A 21,678-nucleotide genomic window follows, 5' to 3' on the forward strand; every position below is an offset into this window, starting at 1 on the left:
GAGAGAGACTAGAGAGAGGAGGATGAAGAGATGCGAGCCTTAAGTAGCTCCTTAGAAGTTGTTAATTATCATCGACATCCCCATAGTTTTTATGAGGATAAATTCAGTTAGACCCTATATTTTATCATTTTTTTAATTTACACATATGACTTGTAGGCAATGGCTTAGAAAATTGGTAATGGATTTTTTAAATAAACAATTTTCTTTTATATTTTTAATTACTCCTTAAAAAATTGATTAAATTATCCCAGACCCAGAGTGATGTTACATATATTTGATTAAAACCCACATTTAAAAAAATCCTATTAAAATTTTTAAAATAATCTAAATATCTAAATAAATTCCATATATTTCCAAAATTACCCTCTTAGTGATATTTTAACTATTTATCACATATTTTATTAAACCTTGAATTTATATAAATTTGGATAATAATCACTACATTCTTCTGTTCCATGAGATCTTGTTTTGATATTAAATCACTTATAAAAATAAAGAATAAATAAAAAATCAATTATTTTGAACTTTTTCGTCCCTAACCTCAAGGATTCTCTTTTGACCCTAATGTTTCGGTAATTAATATGTTAATCCAGACTAGTAAGGATTGTGTATGAAAGGACATAAATAACCCAAACTTTTTTGATAAAAATATTACCAATTATTGTTATATGTATTTTTAGTTATTATAAATTACTTATAAATATTTTTAATCATTATAAATTACTTATAAGATATGATTATAAGTAATTTATATTAACTAAAAAATATTTTTTAATAAAGAAAAGTTTAAAAAAAAAAAACACACTAATTATATCATAACTTCACAAAATTAAGTGTATAACAGAATGAATCTAGCATAACAATTGAAAATTATATTACTTAAAATATAAGAACTGAAATAGGAAGTGACCATTTATAGAAAAATTATTAAATATTTTATTTGTTCTCTTTATTTTCAATAATTTTTAAAAGATTCACTAATATAAGAGAAAGTCTATAATACTACGATGATATTGCAGCCACGTCCCGCAAGGACTAGAGGGATAAGGCCATCGTTAGTGAGGCAGGTGAATGCCAGACTTATAAGTGGTTAGGAATTGTCTATCTGCTGAAGCTTATACGATTTAAGGATATCTCTCGTGTAGACAACGAATGGGAAGCGGGTTAGGAATTATACCACACCTGCCCGCACACAGAATCATGATTACCAGCTTGAGTCCTCCAACTATAAATAGAGGGCTCTCCTCTGTTTTACAGCATTGGCTCATCCACTTCTCCCTCCCTCTCTCTCTCTCTCTCTCTCTCTCTCTCTCTCTCTCTACATTTATTTTACTATTGAAATTTAGCTCGCTGAGTGAGATCTGATTGTAATCAACCATTAATATAATCACAATGGACGTAGGATTCGCCTTAGAGCATCCGAACAATTTTAAAAATTACTACCTGCTCGACATCTCTTTTTATACTTTCATACCACGTGTGACTTTTGAGTCCGCTTAGCATTTCACACGCATGAATAGTTGGTGTTAAAATTAAGCATCAACAGTTTGGCGCTAGAAAGAGGGCGTGATTTAGTATCCGCTCTTCATCAAAAACCTCTGACCGATCCTATCCACCAACTAATGGCTCGTGATTTCTAAATTGAGCAAACCAATTTCAACAATGAGGAAATCCCCCAAGTACAGAATCACACTTCTCCTGAAGGGCTGCCAGTCCAACAGAGTATCATGGCGGATATTCCTTCAAGGTCGCAACTTGACCTGGCCGTGATGAATTATCTGGAGAGGTTCAGCAATACTCTCCAAATGGTTAGCCAGAGGCTAGACCATTTAGATTGGGTCGTGCCACCGCCAAAGACGCCTGCAGGTCTGGCGAAAGTGCGAAAAAGGGCAAAGGCCTGAACTGTATGCACCACAGCACGTAACAATAAGGGGAAACAAGTGGCGAGCAATGAACCAAAGGGCTCCGAGGGGCTAGCGAACACCGGTCGCTTAGCGGGTAGAATACCCGTGCCATTGCGACTTGGCGACATGACGCAACATGAGCCGTCCCACGCCACATCATATGGACACACTCCTAAAAGTGCAAGGCAGTGAGATTCCCAACCTCATCAAAATAATGGTCCCGACTATCACTGCCGAGAGAACCCCCATCGTCTGTGGGTCGGTTTTGACCACCGCGGGGGTCGAGAAACTCCCTAAGTCATTCGCTACTCTCACACGGCTCTAGCTAGCATGTGTCAGGGTACGCCGGAGCTTCTGACTGAGCAGCAAAAGGGCCTAACCTCCGGTCCTTCCTCAATCACAATCGTGAGGGTCAAACCCACGTTGCGGAAAGTAACCCCCCGATAGCTCCACTATCTCAGATTGAGGAGTTGTAGCGACAATTGGATCAGCTCAAGGCTCAGCAAAACGAATAGGGTAAGGTCGCTAAAGCGTCCCCTTTTTCTCTAGCAATACTAGCTGCTCCTCTCCCATCTAGATTCAAGATACCTGACATGCGGGCATTCAATGAGAATTCTGATTCGCAGGACCACCTCTACGAGTTCAATGACCATATGAAACTCCACCAATTCTCTGACTTGGCCAAATGTAGTTGCTTAGCACTGACATTAATCGCCCGTGCCAAGTGGGTTCAGGTCACTCCCCGCGGGATCAATAAGCTCATGGCAACAAATGAGCTCGTTAGTCTTGAGGCACTTCCAGGCAAATAGGAAGTTCTCAATGCCGTTGAGCTATTTGAGCAATATACGATAGGAGAGGGATAAGTCCCTCTAATCTTATATAGACAAGTTTCATCGCAAACTCCATAAAATGGCTCACACTCCTGAAGAGTCCGTTCAGACTCTCATTATCGCAGGGGTTCACCTACAGACTGACTTGTGGAAAAAGCTACAATCAAAGGACGATGTTTTCCTCACTCGTTTCTACGACTTTACCGAGAAGTATCTCCGAATAGAAAATTATGTGGTTACTCTCAATCACCACAACCCCGGTCTTTCAACCAATGTTCCAACCAGGGGGAGAACAGTAGAAGGGCTAATCGCAGTTGGGCTAATGATGATCAGTGAAAAAGGAAGAAGCAGCGATTTGAGCCCAAAAAGTCTTATGCCCCAGTTCCTCATCGCGATTGCAACAAAAATCAATACACTCTTTTGAAGGCCTCAGTATCGACAATTCTAGATAAGTTAGAAGAGGCTAGCTTGCTCGGAGAGCTGAAGCCCGTGAAGAATCTCCCATCAGCTACGAACAACAAAAAGTACTGTTGCTATCATCAGGACAATGAACACCACACTACTGAGTGTCAGACTCTCAAGCAGGCAATTAAAGACCTCATCAAACAGGGGCACTTCAAGGAGTATGTTGACGGTCCAACTCCCATTCGGGAAAAGGACCAAAAGGAACAAGGGAAGAGGAGTCATGGTCGCAAGGGGCTCTATTGTCTAGGGATCATTTTCGGGGGGCCATACCTCGTGGAGAACTCTCGAGATGCCAAGGAAAGGTATGCTCGGGAAGCTCACCATGACCCCTTGAGTGTAATGAGCACAACGCCGTGACCTGCTAAGATCCGCAGGGAAGAAGAAATGACCTTCTCCGAAAAAGACACAGTATGATGGCATCACCCCCATGACAATGCACTCGTCATCGTGCCTAAAATAGGCTGGTATGAAGTCCACAAAATGTTGGTGGACAATGGAAGCGCAGTGAATATCCTGTTTCAGCAAGCCTTCGAAAGAATGCAATTGGACAAGGTAGACTTGAAGCCTGCCTCCTTCCCCCTCTAAGGTTTTACCAGGGATCACCTGATTCCTAAAGGAACGATTTTACTCCCCGTCACATTAGGTGAAACCAACGAAGTGACCAAGGTGACAGAGTGCTTGGTGGTAGACTGTCCGTCCGCCCTCAATGGCATCCTGAGACAACCTCTGCTACAGAATTTCAAGGCTATCACCTCTATCTACCATCTGAAGATAAAGTTTCCCACCTCGACGGGGATCGGGGTAGTGTAAGGATCCCAACGTGAATCTCGCAACTACTACATAAAGGCAATCTAGATGGCGTGCAAGGGAAAGGGAAAGCCAATGGGTGCCCCCAAGCACGCCATGGCAATCAGCAAAATTGAGCCACGACCTGGACCAACAGAGGACAACACGGATCCTCGCATCCAAGAATGTCCTCACAGCGGGTCAGTTAAGGACCTATTTGAGGTATTGGTAGAAGAAAGCGAGCTGACCAGAGTATTAAGAATTGGGAGTAATCTCAACCCCAGCTCGCCGAAAGCCTGACGAGCTTCCTCAGAGAAAATATTGATGTTTTTGCATAGACTCAAGCCGATATGGTCGGGGATCAGCTCGAACGTAATATGTCATGCACTAAACATTGACAGTATGGTCAAGCCAATTCACTAGAAGAGAAGAGCAATGGACCTTAAACGCTATGTCGCCCTGAAAAGTGAAGTGGATAAGCTCCTCTTGAACAGGTCTATTTGGGAGGCATTTTACCCTAGCTAGGTTGCCAACTCAGTTTTGGTAAAAAAGCCCAATGGCAAATGGCGAACCTGAGTCGACTTCACCGACCTCAATAAAGCATGTCCGAAGGATAGCTTTCCTCTGCCAAGGATCGACCAGCTCGTTGATGCCACCTATGGGCATGAGCTGCTGAGCTTTATCGACGCCTACTCAGGATATAATCAAATCCTGATATACGCGTCAGATGAAGAGCATATCTCATTCGTTACAGATCAAGGACTGTGTTGTTACAAGGTCATGTCCTTCGGCTTGAAGAATGTTGGGGCAACTTACTAGCGGTTGGTCAACCGTATGTTTTCCGAATAGATTGGCAAAATTGTGGAAGTATATGTTGATGACATGCTAGTTAAGTCGCATGTCGCTTCAGATCACATAGCGCATCTCGCTAAAATGTTCAACGTGCTCCAAAAGTACAGGATGAAACTCAACCACCTCAAGTGCTCATTTGGGGTATCCTCAGAAAAGTTTCTGGGGTACATGGTTAACTAGTGGGGAATAGAAATCAACCCCGAAAAGATCCAAGCTCTTCTCGATATGAAAAACCTCACTAGCAAAAAGCAGGTTCAGAGCCTAAATGGTAGGATAGTGGCTCTAAGTCGCTTCATATTGAGAGCAGCAGATCATTGCTTGTCATTTTTTAACGTGCTTAGGGCCAACAGAAGTTCGAATGGACTCTAGAGTGCGAACAGGCCTTTCAGAGTATAAAAGAACACCTCAGAAGACCATCTCTCCTGTCCAAGCCTCTTCCCAAGGAAATTTTACTTCTACACCTGTCCGTTTCCTAGCATGCGATCAACGCTACTCTCATCCCGGAAGAAGGCAGAGTTCAGTGGCCAGTGTATTACGCAAGCAAGCGACTGTTGGACGCCGAGATACGGTACCCAGAAATGGAGCGATTAGCTTATGCCCTTCTGATCGCCTCTAGAAAGTTGCGACCCTACTTCCATGCCCATACAATCCATGTTCTGACCAACTACCAGCTCATGCAAGTTCTTCAAAAGCCGAAAGCTTCGGGTAAGTTACTTAAATGGGCAATGGAACTCAGTCAGTTCGATCTACATTACAAACCGAAAGCAAGCATCAGAAGGCAGGCTGACCTTTGCGAGAGTTTCGTTTTTCTTTCTAAGAATGTGAATTATGTGGCAATAGTCTGAAGCAAACTTGGGTTTGTTAGGGGAAAAGCGACGGTTGGTTTCTTGAGCAAGCTATGTTTGGGCGGGACACGTTTCTCGCCATTGATTATGACCACGTGTCGTTAATCCATGAGAAGAGTAACCTCCACGTTTCATAAACACCAATCGACGTTTCCCTCTATTGGAATGACCAAACGACGGCACGGTTACCCTCCTCCACATTAAATGTGCCCCTATCCGTATTTAATGCCCTGAAGGAGAATGTCGATTCAGCATGGCTTGCATTAAATTCGCATGGCTGGCACTTATTGCGTAATGGACAAGCCTGTCAGAATAAAGGATATTTTATTGGTTAGGTGAACCGTTACACGCAACGGATAACATCTGAAGAGGTCGTTCAAATTAACACTTTTTGTCGCGCATCGATTTCAAAACTATGCGACTCCTCGCCTTTGATAAGAGATATGATGAGAATTTTTCAGGTCGCGAGTTAAGGTCGAGACTTAGGGCATGTTGATATGGCACTGATTGTGATCTGAATCAGGTCGTTGAACCTGCCATAAAAAACCACATCAGGTCGCTAGTGTAGCTCTCAGGGATCCATGTAGCTCGACCGGCTCGATCAAGTGTCATCCAGGACAAGTTGAGTCGCTGCATAATAATGAAGTTCTCAAGGTTCAACCCTTAAACCTTAAAAACTAGAGGGGGGGGGGGGGGGGGTGCGTGCTTCTGTTATGCCCAAAAACCAGGGCTGGCATAAGCATAAATCAATAAAAACCAATCAGAATTCAAGAAGGTTTTATGTCGTCTGGATACAGCCACGTCCCGCAAGGACGAGAGGGATAAGGCCATCATCAGTGAGACAGGTGAACGTCATACTTATGAGTGGCTGGGAATTGTCCACCTGCTAAAGCCTTATGCAATTTAAGGATATCTCTCGTGCAGACAACCAATGGGAAGCGGGCTAGGAATTGTACCACACCTGCCCGCATGCAGAATCATGATTACCAGCTTGAGTCCTCCAACTATATATAGAGGTCTCCTCTATTTTACAGCATTGGCTCATCCACTTCTCTCTCTCTCTACATTTATTTTACTATTGTAATTCAACTCACCGAGTGCGACCTGATTGTAATCAACCATTAATATGATCACAGTGGACGTATGATTTGCCTTAGAACATCCAAACCACTTTAAAAATTGCTATCTACTTAACATCTCTTTTTATACTTCTATACCACGTGTGACTTCTGAACCCGGTTAGTACTTCACAAGTGTGAATAGTTGGTGTTAAAATCAAGCATTAACAACTAACTTCTTTAATTTAATGATAAATGAAAAAGAAAAAAAAAATTATAGAGGACATAAATTCATTGAACAAATCTTCTTATCGTAAATGGTAAAAGGCCAATCGAATAATATTTACTAAAATATAACATTATAAATTTTATCGAGTCACTAACGTTCATTAACAATAAGAACATCTCCAATAGTACTCTTTATTTTAAAGAGCATATTTCACATATATAAATAGTATCTTTATTAATTCATAAATATAAAGAACAAAATTTATATTTAAATCCAATAGACTCTTTAAATTAAACTTAATAAATAAGAAAGAGACTTAATAAGAGAGAGAAGAGAATTAATAATAAAATGCATAAAAACTTGTAATTTATTAAATAAAATTAGGATATAGAGTGAGATTTGACTCTTTAGATATAGAGAGTCAAACCCACTATTTAATTTATATTTAAATAATAAAAGGTCAATTGGATTCATATTTTTATGAATGAACTCTTTTATAATAAAGAGTTTAGGTCATATAAAGAGTCATTTGGACAGGGTTTTTAATATTTCAAAAATTTTAAGTGGATTTTTGTTAATATTTCATACATGAAGGAGGTCTATATCTTTTTAAATTTATCACAAAATCCTCTTGCTTGATCCACAAGCAAATCTGAGTCAATATATAAGAACAAAAACCTATCAAATTAAGAGCCAATTACTTCTGACAATGGACGATCTACAGAAGTGTATCCACAGGAAGTTGAAGCTCATGAAGAAGAAAAGATAATAAAGCAGCACCAACATGAACTTGTGCTAGTGCAAGAAGAACACCAGCAAACGCATGAGAATACTATCGCATAAACAAGAGCGAAGCCGAAAAGAAAGGCAAAAGGAGGTTGCGGGAACGACGGATGAGCCGGTGGAGGCGGTTCTGGCTCTTAAATTTGATTGGTGCTGTAAATTAAATTTTCATTCATTAACTGAATTTCAGTTAAATTAGATTTACTCAATTCACGTGATAGAACAGTAAAATTTGGTCAACAGAAAACATAAGATAGTAATTCAGATTAATTAAAATTTTATAATGTAGGACATATTTTATTTTCCTAAAATTAGATTTTTAAATTGTTTCTTGTTTCTTATTTGATTTTCTAATTTTAATTAGGATTTTATATTTGGGAGTTTAGTTGTTTTAGAATTTTAGTTAAATGAGGAAGATTTGTTTTAGTTAATTTTTTCTCTCTTATTTTAAATTTGCTTATCCTGGTAGATTTTTTACTGTCTTACTATAATAGACTTATTATGCTACAAACAATTAAAAATAGAGTATTGAATATTGATAAATTTTTTTAAAAGGTTTATTCAAGTGCTAAAGCGTATTCATTGTGTATCCATATTCTAAGTCAAATTCGAGTAAAACTAGTGTTGTAAGACCTAGACCAGCCATTGATCGATCAAGGAGCCGATTCTCTGGTCAATCGATTCGAGCTGCGGTCTTATCAGACCGATGATGTTAGCATGACATAATAAAATTTATTACACAATGATGATATATTTCCAAAATAATTCCATCAAAATCCAAAATTCAAATAACAATATTACATAAATAAAATAAATTGGAAATCGAAATCTAAGCATGAAATTTTATTATGTCATGTTGACGTTATCGGTCTGACCAATCGGTCAGCCCTGAGTTAATTTGGTTAGACATTGTTTTTGTTGATTTAACCGTAGGTCAATCCAGTCTAACTGCTATGATTGAGTTTAGGATGTATCTAGATCGGATAAGGGTCCGTTCCCGATCAAACTAGTTGAACCAGTCAATCCAATCTAGGTTTTAAGACAATGCTTAAAACAATTGAGATTAATTCATGCCAACTCGCTGTTTAATTTTAATTAATCGATTATATGGGTTCTTTTGTATTTATGAAAGAAAAAAGTTTTTTGATATTTCTAATGATCCATGCCACGTGGCCAAAAAAAAAGCACAATAGGGATAATTAATTTAATCCCCCAAGATTTCCCCAAATTCTAGTCAAGTATTAGTAATGATGTAAAACTCTCTCGCTGTCTGTCAGACGTTAACATGATTGTCAATTTTTACCCCTTAGGGGGCGTTTGGTTGGGGGTTAAGTTGGATTACTAGGGTAATGTCATCTTATATTACTTGATTATTATGTTTGGTTGTCAAGTAATATAAAATACCGGTAATCTTCAAATACCAATAGTAGTTACTATTTGTAATATATGAGGTAATCTGATTAACTCCATTTTCTTAGGTATTCTGAGATTACCAAGGTTATCTTTTTTTGTTACAATTTTATCCCTTATTAATAAAAAATTTGAACAATAATACCCCTACTTTAAAACAAATTTACATTAATATCCTATTTCAATTTTACCCTTGTTTAATAAAAATTTTGGACAATAATGCCCTTATATTTAAAATTATTTACAGATCACCACTGCCACCCAGCCACCACCACCACCACCACTGCCACCCAGCACCACCGCCGACAATGGGCCAACCACCACAGACCACCGCCGAAAAATTGCCGGAGTCCCTAAAAAAGAAGAAAATTCTGTGGGAGGCTTCGCTATGGCCGAAAAAGCCCATATCAAGCCAAATCTGGCCAAAAATGGCCAGATCTATTTCTGGCCATTTCCGATCTGGCTGCTAACGGCCAGGTCTGGACCAGATCTGGCCGTTAACTGCCACAAACATGGCCGTTAACGGCCAGATCTATTCCGGCTATCTGGTCCAGATCTGGCCGATAATGGCTAGGGATGCGGCCGGCCGAAAATGGCTAGATTAGATCTGGCCTGATATGGCCGTTTTCGGCCATCAATATGGCCGAAAACGACCATATCAAAGCCTCCTGGAGCCTCCCACATAATTTTCTTCTTTTTTAGGGACTCCGACAATTTTTCGGCGGTGGTTCGCAGTGGCGGCAGGAGATGGGGGTGATTTTATCATAAATTAAAGTTTTATATAAGCGGGGGTGTTTTAGCTAAATCTGAAATATTGGGGGTTAAAAAATTATTCAAAAATTAATAATAAAAATAATATTATATTAATATTTAAAAGGAGGACAATTTAGTAACTTAAATAACATATCCACCAATTTATTCCCCATAACCAAACATATTAATATAACATACCCACCAACTAACCAAACATATTTTTTTAAATATTCCTAGTAATCTTCCAAGGTAATCTATCTTTCCAGTAATCCAACATTCCCAGTAATCTAATATTTCTGAACCAAACGCCCCCTTAGGGGCATCTAGTTTAGGGAATATTGGATTACTGGAAAGTTAGATTACCTTGAGGATTACTGGGAATTTTAAGGAAAATGTGTTTGGTTAATTGGTGGGTGTATTATATTAATATGTTTGGTTGGGAGGAATAAATTTGTGGGTAATATTAATTATTATTTGGATTATACAACCCCCCTGCATTTAAAAACTTAGCAAAAACAACCACATAATAAAAGTTTGGAAAAACAACAAAGCACCCCCACCAACCCAGCCACTGTCAGCCGTCGGCAACCACCGTAGTCCGCCAATAGCCGACAACCTAACGGCACACGGAAGGAAGGAAATGGCCTCTGTGCGCCGTATGGCCATTTCCGGCCAAAGATCCAGCTGGAAATGGCCAGATGTGACAGATCTGGCCGTCAATGGCTCAGATTCGGCCTTCCGTGCGTTGTTCCGGTGGCGGTCGCGGCAACAAGTGAGTGGGGGTGGTGGCTTGAGTGGGCTGCAATTTGTTTTGAATTCAAGGGTAATTTTGCCCAAAAAGTTAATTAATTAGGGTGAAATAGTAAAAGTCATATTCATGTAAATAAATTAAAAAATAAGGGCATTATTGTCCTAAAATTTTATTAATAAAGGAAGAATGTAACAAAAAAAAAAAAAAAAAACCTGGTAATCTTAGAATAGCTAAGAAAATGGAGACAATTAGATTACCTCCAATATTATCATAGTAACCACTATTGGTATTTGAAGATATCAGTATCTATATTACTTAATAACAAGCATAGTAATCAAGTAATATAAGATGACTTAATCTCAGTAATCTCCAATAACCTCCGACCAATGCCCCTTAAATCTTATAACAAAGAAATGGATAATTTATGAAACCCTCGAGGTTTTCCGAAATCCAAAACATCCACTCAGGCATGTATTATGATCGTTTTACCCCACCTGTGAAAACTTTAACGTGTATGTAACAAATAGTATCTGAGAGGGTTTTTAATATGGATAAACGTTAGGGGGTTCAAAAAACTATCCCAGTAACATTATAAATTGTGTTAAGAGACAAGTACGAGGCAAAGAAACTCAACTCTAATGGGCTTAACATCTTCGAAGCGAGTCGAGACCTCCTTATCCAATTCAACCGAGTTCGACTCAGCCTGCAACTCGGCCTACTCTCACTGCCTCTCCCTGACTCAACACGCCTTTCCCGGCGTCCTCCCTTACCAGCTCTTGACTGCCTCCGATCACATCCACCAAACCCTCCTCTCTCACCGCTCGCATCCCCTCATCCTCAAGTGGGTGCCGCACCCCCCGAGTCGGACCCTGGTCGACTCGGCCCTCAAGAAAGTCACCCTCCACTGGCACCTGCCCGAGGACGGGGACTTGGACGTCATCGGGCCGGCCCGGTTCAAGAAATGGGCTGTGGTTTTGTACGCGGACGCCGTAGTGGATAATGTCGGGAAGGCTTTAATGAGTCGAATTCCGATTGGAGTGGCGGGAATTGCCGGAATCGGAGCCATGACTCGGTCTGGGAAAGATCTTATTGGGGCCGCGATTGGAGTCTACGCAGTGGGTGTCGCCACTTCTATTTATCTTAGCTTGTCTGGTTAGTGAGAGTGAATTAATCTTTTTTATGATATTTTTATTTTATGTATATGGAAAAAAGTTATATTTTTCATCTCTCAAAGAGATGGGACACGTGGCAGAACTCTAGGATTTTAAATGAATGAACAAATATTTAAGTAATTATTGTAAATTTAGTTATTTATTAAAACTTTGGATTTAAGGGTGTGTTTGGAAGTGTTATTCTGATGATTGATTTTGCAAGTTGTGATTTTTGCTTCTTTGTTAATTTTGTTGTGTTGACATCTTATGATAGCTCTTTATCAAAACTAGTGTAATTGTTATGAGAAGGAAGTTATAAAGTAATAATTTTGAAGGCATTGGATTGAGTTATGAGATATGGTCAAAAACACCCAATTCTACAACTAGATATAAAGATTTGTTTTTTCTGTATGAGGATTTAGATATTGATGCCAATTAGTATTATAAGAATTTGTTACATTTGGAGATTTGTGGCATAAATGTGTATAGTAAGTCTCTTTGGAGATACTCAATGTGATACTGAGAAATTGAGCAAGACTTTGTGTGACGATCATGTGCATCTGAGTGTATACATTTTTAATTTCGGTGCATGAGTGCGTGATTTTAAGTGGTAAAGAAAGTTAGTATAATAACTATTAATAGTGGAAGTAGAAAATTACGACGAACATGAAGCTTGCTTTTCTAGTTCAGTTGATTAAGTTTTTATACAATCAGATTCTTGTTTGTAGAGACTAATTTACATAACAATAAGAGCTTATATTGCACCAAAGCCTGCAGTGGAAAAAATACAAACAATTAAGCTTAAGTTAAAATTGGCGTTAATTTCTTAAAAGTACTATAATTTTCTGATGCATATGCAAAAAAATCTGTCAAGATCATATGAATGATCTTTTAGAAACTACTTTAAGTGAATATCTTAGAATTTTAGACACCTTGGAGATGATTCGACTTTACCTCTTCCTCATCTACTTCAACAACTTTTTCTTCCAGGTCACTTAATGGAAACTTAAGTTTGTTGAGATGATGCATGTCAGAGACCCGTGATAGGGGTTTAATTACAAGATCATCAGTAACCAAAAGTAATCCTTCTCTATTTACAAATCCACCTCCTTTTTTGGTAATGCTGGGAAGTTTTGGATTCATAATTGCTAGCTCTTCAGATTGTGTATGAATGCAACGTTTCATCCTAGAGAAACAAGCATAACATTTGTAACTGTTGAATTGCATTGGAGCCTCTTCTTCAATAGGAAGCAGTTGATTTCTGCAACCGAACTTGCTTGCAAGCTTAGGGCTGCGTATTGTATTTGCAACTCTAGTGGACTTCATGTAGTTGTTTGCTTCCAAGTTCATTGCACTTTGGTACAAGTTAGCTATGCGTCCTATGAAAAAAGTGTCCATTTAATAGCTTTACAATGGAACCTATTGGAAATGTGAGAAAAGAGAACAACATATCGACAAAATCTTCTTTAGCTTCAGCAAACAACACCCTCTTGTTGGACTTGCTACACAAGAGATTTATTTTCATCTTATGGGAAGCAGGTTTCTTCATTTGATGGTTATTTTGTATGCCTAATGGTTCTAATAGTAATCTGTTATAAAGGTCTTTTTCATCCGATAAAAAGACATCTGTGAAGTCTGACTTGGAGAGCATTGAACGCATAAGTGGATGCAAAACCTGAGTAGAAATCACATAGCAAACGTGAGCCTATTCAAATTGAGTGGCATCATAATGATCTTGAAAATTGCTGTGTAAAATGTGATGGAAATCATGTGTTTAGGACTTTTCTACTCGTTAAGACGTATGTAGCATATCCTTTGTAGTAATGTCAGGCATAATTTGATGATAATTTAGTTAATTCAATGACTGCACCTGCTTATGAGTGCACGATGAGACTAGGTGATGAAGAGAGACCACTCCTTATGTGCTGATATTTGACACACCATCATTGTGTAATAAATTTTAAAGTGGCATTTTAGATCAAAGAGTTGAGCAATTGAGCTTACTTTAGATTCTAAATTAAGTCATGATGCGTAGTGTAGGAGTTGAGTTTATTGTGGCTAACTGCCATTTCATTTTGAATCTTTGATACATTGGTGATGATATTTTGCTTAAATTTGATCTCACTTATTGTCATTCTCGATCTGGAAATCACTTGAGCATGTTTTTGAGATTTTATTTTCTAATTTCAGAACCCCTTATATTAACAGGTTGGAATTTTCTCCTTGTGGCTTCGATTTTTCAATTGCAGTTTCTTGATTGTGATGATTTAATAAAATTGTCTCCCTAATTGTTAGAACTAATGATTCAATATCAAAAGCACTTTAGTTGAAGGGCAAAAAGTTCCAATTATCTCAGATTGAATCAGTTGTGTTCTATAACTTGCAGAAGGTTGAAAAGTGACTCACCTCCTTGACCCTAAGCTTGATTTCTGTCTCTTCCTGAACGGCCCCATCAGGTACTCCTAACGGCTCAAGGATCAATCAAGTATTAGCTATAGATATCAGTAATACCTGCAAATCATCACTTATTATAGATCTGTCTTTTTCTTTCATGAAAACACCATTTGTATCATCAATTTTGTCCTCATACTTCACAGGCACCTCTTTGTCCATTAGTTCTAAACAAATGCACATGGGATCCTTGATGATGCTAACTAATCTAAAACCCGCTTTATTCTTGCAATTTTTAGTTTGCACATTTGTTGTACTTAGAGGGTTCTCTTCTGTCCAACTTTATGGCTAAATTCTTGCACTCGATGCCATAAGCGCTTACAGGATCAAGCGGCATCGTCCTGCATGCTTGCATGTAAAAGCAGCAGTCGTCCAGTGTCTGAACTCCGAACAGTTTTATACAACTCAGCCATTGAACCTATTCCTGATTTCTGATTAGTGAGTCTTATAACAGTTCCCATTGGTAGTGTGAGGAAACTGAACAGGAAGTCAACAATTCTGCACTGGACTCCACATAGAGAACTTGATTCCTCTCTGTGTCGACAAGAAGCTTCAAGCTTATTGGTTTGGTGGCCAAAGATTCAATTATGCAGCTCCAGAAGTTTCATTGGTTCCTTCAAGAGCTCAAATGTTGGACCCTGAAGATCCTGAAATGTAAACTTCGATATCTGAGTTAGAAGTTTGAAGAATCTGAAGATATGACTTAGGATCAAACAAAGGAAACAGGTGATCAAAAACAGAAGACAAATAGCTATAAAAGCTAGATGGGGGTATTGGGTATAAGGATAAGACATAACATATGCAAGAAATCTGCCATTCTCAGTTTTATCTTCAGTGAGGAGGTTTTATAATTCTTTTATCAGAAAAAACTTAAAAGAGTTTACTTTTAACCTTTCGGCAATGAAAGTTCCTAGAAAAGGTGCGGAGATTTTTCATATGATGCTGTAATTATAAGATTAGTCATATACAATGCTCTGACTTCTAATGGTCTTATCTTGCAAATGCAGAGAACTTGCTGCAAAGTTAAATAATTAATAATAGAATAAATCTATATCTTGCAAAATTATTACTCTATTTTTTTGATCGTTTTGGAAGGACCAAAAGAAACATCAATTTTTTTTTTTTTTTAATAATATTTTATCTCTGGTGCATTTATCAGTAGGACTTCGAACCCACATGAAGTTTTGACCATCTGTTAAGAGAAAAAAAATTGTATGAATCTTGTAGGATTCTCAACAAATTTTTCGACTTATACTATTTACAGTTTTAAGTTATTTCAGGCTTCAGCTGTTGAAGCTTCGCAGTCCCCAGAAAGAGAGAACAAAAGCATCAAAAAGAAATTCACGAGCTTCTTGTTTCATTCAATCGTCATGGTTAAAAAAACAAAATAAATTTATTATGCTAACTGTTAAATTCCGAGTCTAAAAGAACATTCAAAGAACACCAAACATTTCTAACCAAACACCAATGAAAAAGCATGATCAAGAACTGTGAGATTTGGCACATTGATTCTTTACTGCAACTCGAAAATATTGATTCTTGAACACGGCAAACACTGCAGACGAGCAACGAGCATCGAGCTGTTGAATGGCCTTGCAGCACTCCGGCTTGAGGGAAACCTCATGCTTCAAAAATGATGTTACAAGGTTATTACTACAAGAATAATAACCAGAAGATTCAGCCAAACATTTCTTCACTTTGGGGTCATTGGCATGGGCAAAGATTTCGGGTTTGCCCCACTGAAAAGGCAGCTGTTTCAGGTCCGGAACCGCCACCCATTTTTTAGCAGGTCCGTCGGCGAGCTGTGGTGACGCAGATGGGGCTGAAGCAGCTAGTGGTTGAGCAGCAGCACTGTGAGCATTGGCCAAGGGTAATGAGAAAACAAGAAAGAGCAACATTGGTACAAAAGCTTCAAGCTTCATCATGGCTAAAATTAAATGGGGGTTAAATGAAAGAAATAAAAGTTATAATTCAATCTTTAGTTAAATAACTAGGTTGATTAACCAAGGATTAGATAAGGGTTGGAGGTTGTTAGATAAGTCTCTAAATTTGTAAATTTGAACCGCTAATTACCTTTTGTCATTATCTCAGTAGATAAAAGATTATGTATAGTTTACAAAATTAATGGCTAATTAATAACTTTTATTTTATGTTTAATGAAGGACCAAATAAGATGATAATAAAATTCTGTATAGTATTTTTTTTTTTTTTTTTCTTTTAAGCTCAGTGAAATTGTGGAAACTTATTGATTAAAAGTAAGACATGCCTTATTAATGTATATTGTCAATGAGTCTTATCATACTGAAGATTCCTTGTTACAAAAATTGAAATAAAATAAAATGAAAAGATAACAAAATTAATGCGTAATTGCTCTGGGGTGTTTGGTTCAGGGAATGTTGTATTATTAAGAATGTTATATTAAGAGGGCGTTTGGTTCAGAGAATGTTGGATTACTATAATCTTATATTATCTTGAAGATTACTGGAAATCTTTAGGGAAATGTGTTTGATTAGTTGGCGGATATGTTATATTAATATGCTTGGTTAAAAGGAATAAATTGGTAGGTATATTTAAATTATTAAATTGTCCCCTTTTTAAATATTAATATAATATTATTTTTATTATTAATTTTTGAATAATTTTTTTAACCCCCAATATTTTAGATTTAGCTAAAACACCCCCGCTTATATAAAACTTTATTTTTTAATGAAATCACCCCCACCCCCTACCGCCGCTTGCCGTCATTGCAAACCACCATCGAAAGTCTTCGAAAGCCGACGTGAGTAGCTCACCGTCACCACAAGGCTCCGATATAGCCGTTTCTGACCATATTGATGGCCGAAAACGGCCATATTAGGCCAGATCAATGGTTCTGGCCGTTAACGGCTAGATCCTTGACCATTATCAGCCAGATATGGCTTGATATGGCCATTTTCGGCCATATTTATGGCCGAAAACGGCCATATAGAAGTCTCCCGGAGCCTCTCACTAAATCTCGGTCTTTTTTAGGGACTCCGATGATTTTTCTGTGGTAGTCCATGGTGGTTGGCTCGCTGTTGGCGGTGGTGGTTGGGTGGCAGTGGTGGTTTGTAAATTGTTTTAAATAGAAGGGCATTATTGTTCAAAAATTTAATTAAACAAGGGTAAAATTGAAATGATATATTAATATAAATTTATTTTAAAATAGGGCATTATTGTCCAAAATTTTTATTAATAAGGGATAGAATTGTAACAAAAATAAGATTATCTTATAATATTACAATACCTAAGAAAATGGAGGTAATCAAATTACCTTCAACATTACCAACAGTAACAACTATTAGAGTATTGGTAATGCAAGATTACTGGAATCTTATATTATTTGACAACCAAACATGGTAATCAAGTAATATAAGATGACAGAACTCTAGTAATCTTCCATTACCTCCATCCAAACGCCTCTAAGAGGAAGATAGATTACTTGGCTGAGAGGAATAAATTGGTGGTATTTTTATATTAATATGTTTGGTTGGGAGAATAAATAGAGGGTATGTTATATAAATTACTGAATTACCCTCATTTTTTAATATTATTATTATTTAGATTATTTTAACCCCCAACATTTAAAAATTTAGCTAAAACACATCATAATAAAAGTTTAAAAATTAACGAAGACTCCCCTACGCACCCAGCCACCACCGCTTATCGCCAACCATCGGCTACCAAATGGTGCATAATTGGGTAGAATAGATCTAGCCATTTTTTGCCATAAATGTGGCCAGAAATGACCATATCATTGCATGACCAGCTAGATCCGACTGGTTGTGCATTGTTTCGATGCCTCCAGCTTGTCGTTGAGGGGGGTGGCCAGTTGCCGGTAGTGGTGGCTAGATCCTGCCACCAGTCATGCGTAATATTTTTCAAGGTATATTCGTCTTAAAATTTTTGTATATAAGAATAAAATAGTTCTTGAATTTTTTTGTAAAATTTTTCAAAACAATGGTATTATTGTTCAAAAATTTTAATAATTAAGGTAAAGCTGTAACAAAAATAAGATTACTAAGTAATCTTAAAATACCTAAAAAAATGAAGGTTATTAGATTACTTCCTATATAACCAATAGTAATTACTATTGGTTTATAGGATTACCGGAATCCTAAAAACCATTAAAGGTATGTTTGGTTCAAGGAATGTTATATTACTGAGGAATGTTGTATTGCTAAAAAGATAGATTACTAAAGAATCTTTAGAGAAATGTGTTTGATCAGTTGAAATAAATTAGTGGGTACGTTATAATAATATGTATGGTTGGGAGGATAAATGAGTGGGTATGTTATATAGATTGTTAAATTGCCTTCTTTTTTAAATAATAATATAATATTATTTTTATTATTATTTTATTCTATTATTTTTTAAGCTATGTCTTTTAACCCCCGTATATTTGAAATTTTACTAAAATACCCCAACCATATACAATTTTAATTTGTAATAAAATCACCCCCACTCACCTTAAGCCACCGCTGGCAGCCAGCCACCACTGCCGACAGCTGCCATAATGGCGCATGACTGGCTAGATCTGATTGGTCGTGCGCCGACAAGGCCTAATTCGGCCATATCTGGCCGTGAATATGGCTATTTCATGGCCAAAGATATGGCCGTGAAATAGCCACAGATTTGGCTGTGAAAAGGCCAGATCTTTGGTTGTAAAACGATGACCATTTCAAGGCCAAAAATTTGGCCTTTTCACGGCCAGATCTATGGCGTTTCACGGCCACATCTTTGGCCATAAAACGGCCAGATCTGGTCGTTTCCGACTATGGATCACAAATCCATGGCCGAAAACGTCCTTATAGGCACACGACTGGTAAGATCCTACCAGTTTTGTGTCGATATGACGACTTTTGCCGGTGGTTAGTTGTGGTGGCTAGTGGCCGACAGTGGTCTTTGGTGGTTGAAGGTATTTTGTTAACTTTTAAACTTTTTTGTGACGGAGGTGTTTTAGCTAAATTCTCAAATGTAGAGGGTCTGGGCTAATTGCTATTTGGTAGACATATGAGGGCAAATGTGTCCGAAATGATAAAAGATTAAGGGCAAGATAGGATCAAAACTCCCATTGGGAATGTAATCTGATTACCCCCAATATTACCAACAGTACACAATATTTGCAATAAAAGATTACGTAATCTTTTATTACTTAACAACCAAATGAGGAAATCTTAAAAATTAAACGAAGATTACATGATTAATCTTATATTACCCCGAATCAAATGCTACCTAAAAGTTATATTATAACAATGATCAAGATCGTCTTATTATTTTAGGAAATCTTATACCTCAGTAGAGATAAAAAGAAAATATATATTATGTTACAATTAGGGCCTAGACAAGAAGATGTTGAGCCAAACTAAATAAATAAAACAAAATATCCCTAATAAATAAATAAATAAATGTTGGGCGAGGTAATATTATGATTAAAAAAAAAAGTTGGTGGAATCATTGTTTCATTGAATATATTAAAAAAAGATTGTTGAACTTGACAAATACAATTGAAGAGCAATAACACTCATTTGTTGAAAAAACCTTGCAGCAATTTGCACTCAAAGAAATTGTTTGAATCTGAAACAACCAAGAAATTTGATGATAACATGATCTATGACGTTTCACGGCCACATCTTTGACAAGGAATATGGCCTTCAGGTTGATTGCTGGAGAAGTCTAAAACAGAAAGTTGTATGAGGTTGAATGCTGAAGATGGCAACTGACCACTGAAATTATTGAATGAAAGATCTAGATGAGGTAATTTGCTGAGGTTGAATGCTGAAGATGGCAACTGACATTGAAATTATTGAATGAAAGATCTAGATGAGTTAATTTGCTGAGATTGCCAAAAACATCCGGAAACTGCTTTGAAAAATTGTTGTGATTGAGATCTAAAATTGTTGAGCTCATTAAGTTTACAGAGTGAGGCGTCAATTTGGCCAATGAAGTTATTGCCTGACAAATCCAGATAAGTGATTTTCGTGCAGTTCCAAAGTGATGTTGGAATTGACCCTTCGATACTGGAGCCAGCAAGACTCAACAAACTTAGGTATTTAAGATTGCCAATTTTGTCAGGCAATTTTCCTGAGATACTTGTAAAACCGAGATCCAAGAATCTAACGCAATTACTCTAATTAGACTTTCGTAAATTACATGTGAGCTTTTCATTGTTGGATAAATTTAGCCATTGGAGCAATGGATGGTGGAAAACATCTTCTAGGAACTTTCCTTGCTGAGCAGTGTCATTGAGATCAAGAGATATGAGAGTAGAAGACAAGTTCTTAAAGGAGCTGGCTGCAACTGAAGACATATCAACATCATGAAGATGAAGATAACTTAATTTTGTTAGATTCTGCAAGTGTTTACTGAAAACCCGTTGGCTCAAATCTGGAAACTGAAGGGTATCACTACCAGAAAGATCAATGGAAACAAGTTCAGATTGGTGAAAGATTTCAGTTGGTAATAGGCCAGAGAAGCTGGAGTAAGAAAGGTTAAGATGTGTTAATTTCATGAAGTGACTAAACTTGGATGATATTGAGGATAGGCTGAAATCATTGCAAGCTAGATTGAGCTTATGGAGATGGTGAAGGAGGAAGAGACTACTATTGTCAGATATTGAGCCAAAAAGTCCATTTGAAGCTAGGTACAAGTTCAATTACTTGGCCTGTGAAGCTACCACAAGTGACACCGTCCCATAAGCAGCAATCACTACCCTCTTGCCAGGAGTCTCTCTTAGGATAATAAGAAAAGGGTTTAAATGGAATACCATTGTCTTTACATGACGTAGAAGCAGAAACATCAATTGTAAAGTTACCCTTGAAATGGAGTAAGGCAAAGCTTTGTTCAGGAGAGCAAAATTTTGCGGACAGAGAAGAAGAGTTAAAACGGGATGAGAAAATAACTTGAAAATTCAAGTTCAAGAAGAGAAGGAAGGGGAGTAGCGGATTGTGGCATAATAACCTCCACATATTTTTCAGCGGAAAACGAAAAAGCTGCAATTCAAATTGTTGGGACAGATGAGAAGTGAAGATGATATATCAATCTATACATATATAGAAAAACAATTATACAAGGATTCATTAAAAATATTACAATGTGCAATACATTAGCTATTATTATTAACATTTATTTCTCCTTTCCACCATGACTTACTTTCCAGAAATAAAATGTTCAATTCTCTCTTACTTAACCACAATGAAACTGTTGTTAAAATATTACATTTTGTCAAAATTAGGTAAATTCCACTAAATCTTCTCTCATTTCAGTGCAGTAGTGTAAATTAAATTAATTACCTTTTCAAAGCCGAATTGATGTATAATAAATTAATGACTCAATTATAAAACAAAGTCTTGTTCAGTCACTACTCCATCAAAGTCATGGTCATGCACTAGC

The 21,678-nt window shown here is 37.4% G+C and overlaps 2 protein-coding genes across 6 annotated transcripts; one reads left to right on the top strand and one right to left on the bottom strand.

Moving 5' to 3' along the window:
* Positions 1 to 11,262: 11,262 nt before the first annotated feature.
* On the top strand, positions 11,263 to 15,288 carry LOC116143402. Of its 5 annotated transcripts, XR_004130126.1 has the most exons (3): positions 11,265 to 11,818; positions 12,808 to 12,896; positions 14,204 to 14,716. XR_004130126.1 is itself a non-coding variant. In XM_031428849.1 (2 exons), the coding sequence occupies exons 1-2, from the start codon at positions 11,305 to 11,307 to the stop codon at positions 14,908 to 14,910; spliced, it is 702 nt and encodes a 233-aa protein (XP_031284709.1). In that variant the 5' UTR covers positions 11,263 to 11,304; the 3' UTR covers positions 14,911 to 15,288. The 5 variants fall into 5 exon arrangements, 4 of the variants coding, with proteins under 4 accessions (XP_031284709.1, XP_031284712.1, XP_031284713.1 ...); XM_031428849.1 differs by lacking the exons at positions 12,808 to 12,896; positions 14,204 to 14,716 and adding an exon at positions 14,723 to 15,288 and having other exon boundaries at positions 11,263 to 11,818; XM_031428852.1 differs by lacking the exon at positions 12,808 to 12,896.
* A 5,128-nt stretch (positions 15,289 to 20,416) lies between these two features.
* On the bottom strand, positions 20,417 to 21,055 carry LOC116143450 (receptor-like protein Cf-9 homolog). Its single transcript, XM_031428914.1, has 2 exons — positions 20,946 to 21,055; positions 20,417 to 20,762 (listed from the first exon to the last, which is right to left on the bottom strand). Exons 1-2 carry the CDS (start codon positions 21,053 to 21,055, stop codon positions 20,417 to 20,419), a joined length of 456 nt encoding a protein of 151 aa, XP_031284774.1.
* Positions 21,056 to 21,678: the final 623 nt, after the last annotated feature.

This window comes from Pistacia vera, unplaced genomic scaffold (genome assembly GCF_008641045.1).
Source record: "Pistacia vera cultivar Batoury unplaced genomic scaffold, PisVer_v2 Contig430, whole genome shotgun sequence".
Lineage (NCBI taxonomy): Eukaryota > Viridiplantae > Streptophyta > Magnoliopsida > Sapindales > Anacardiaceae > Pistacia > Pistacia vera.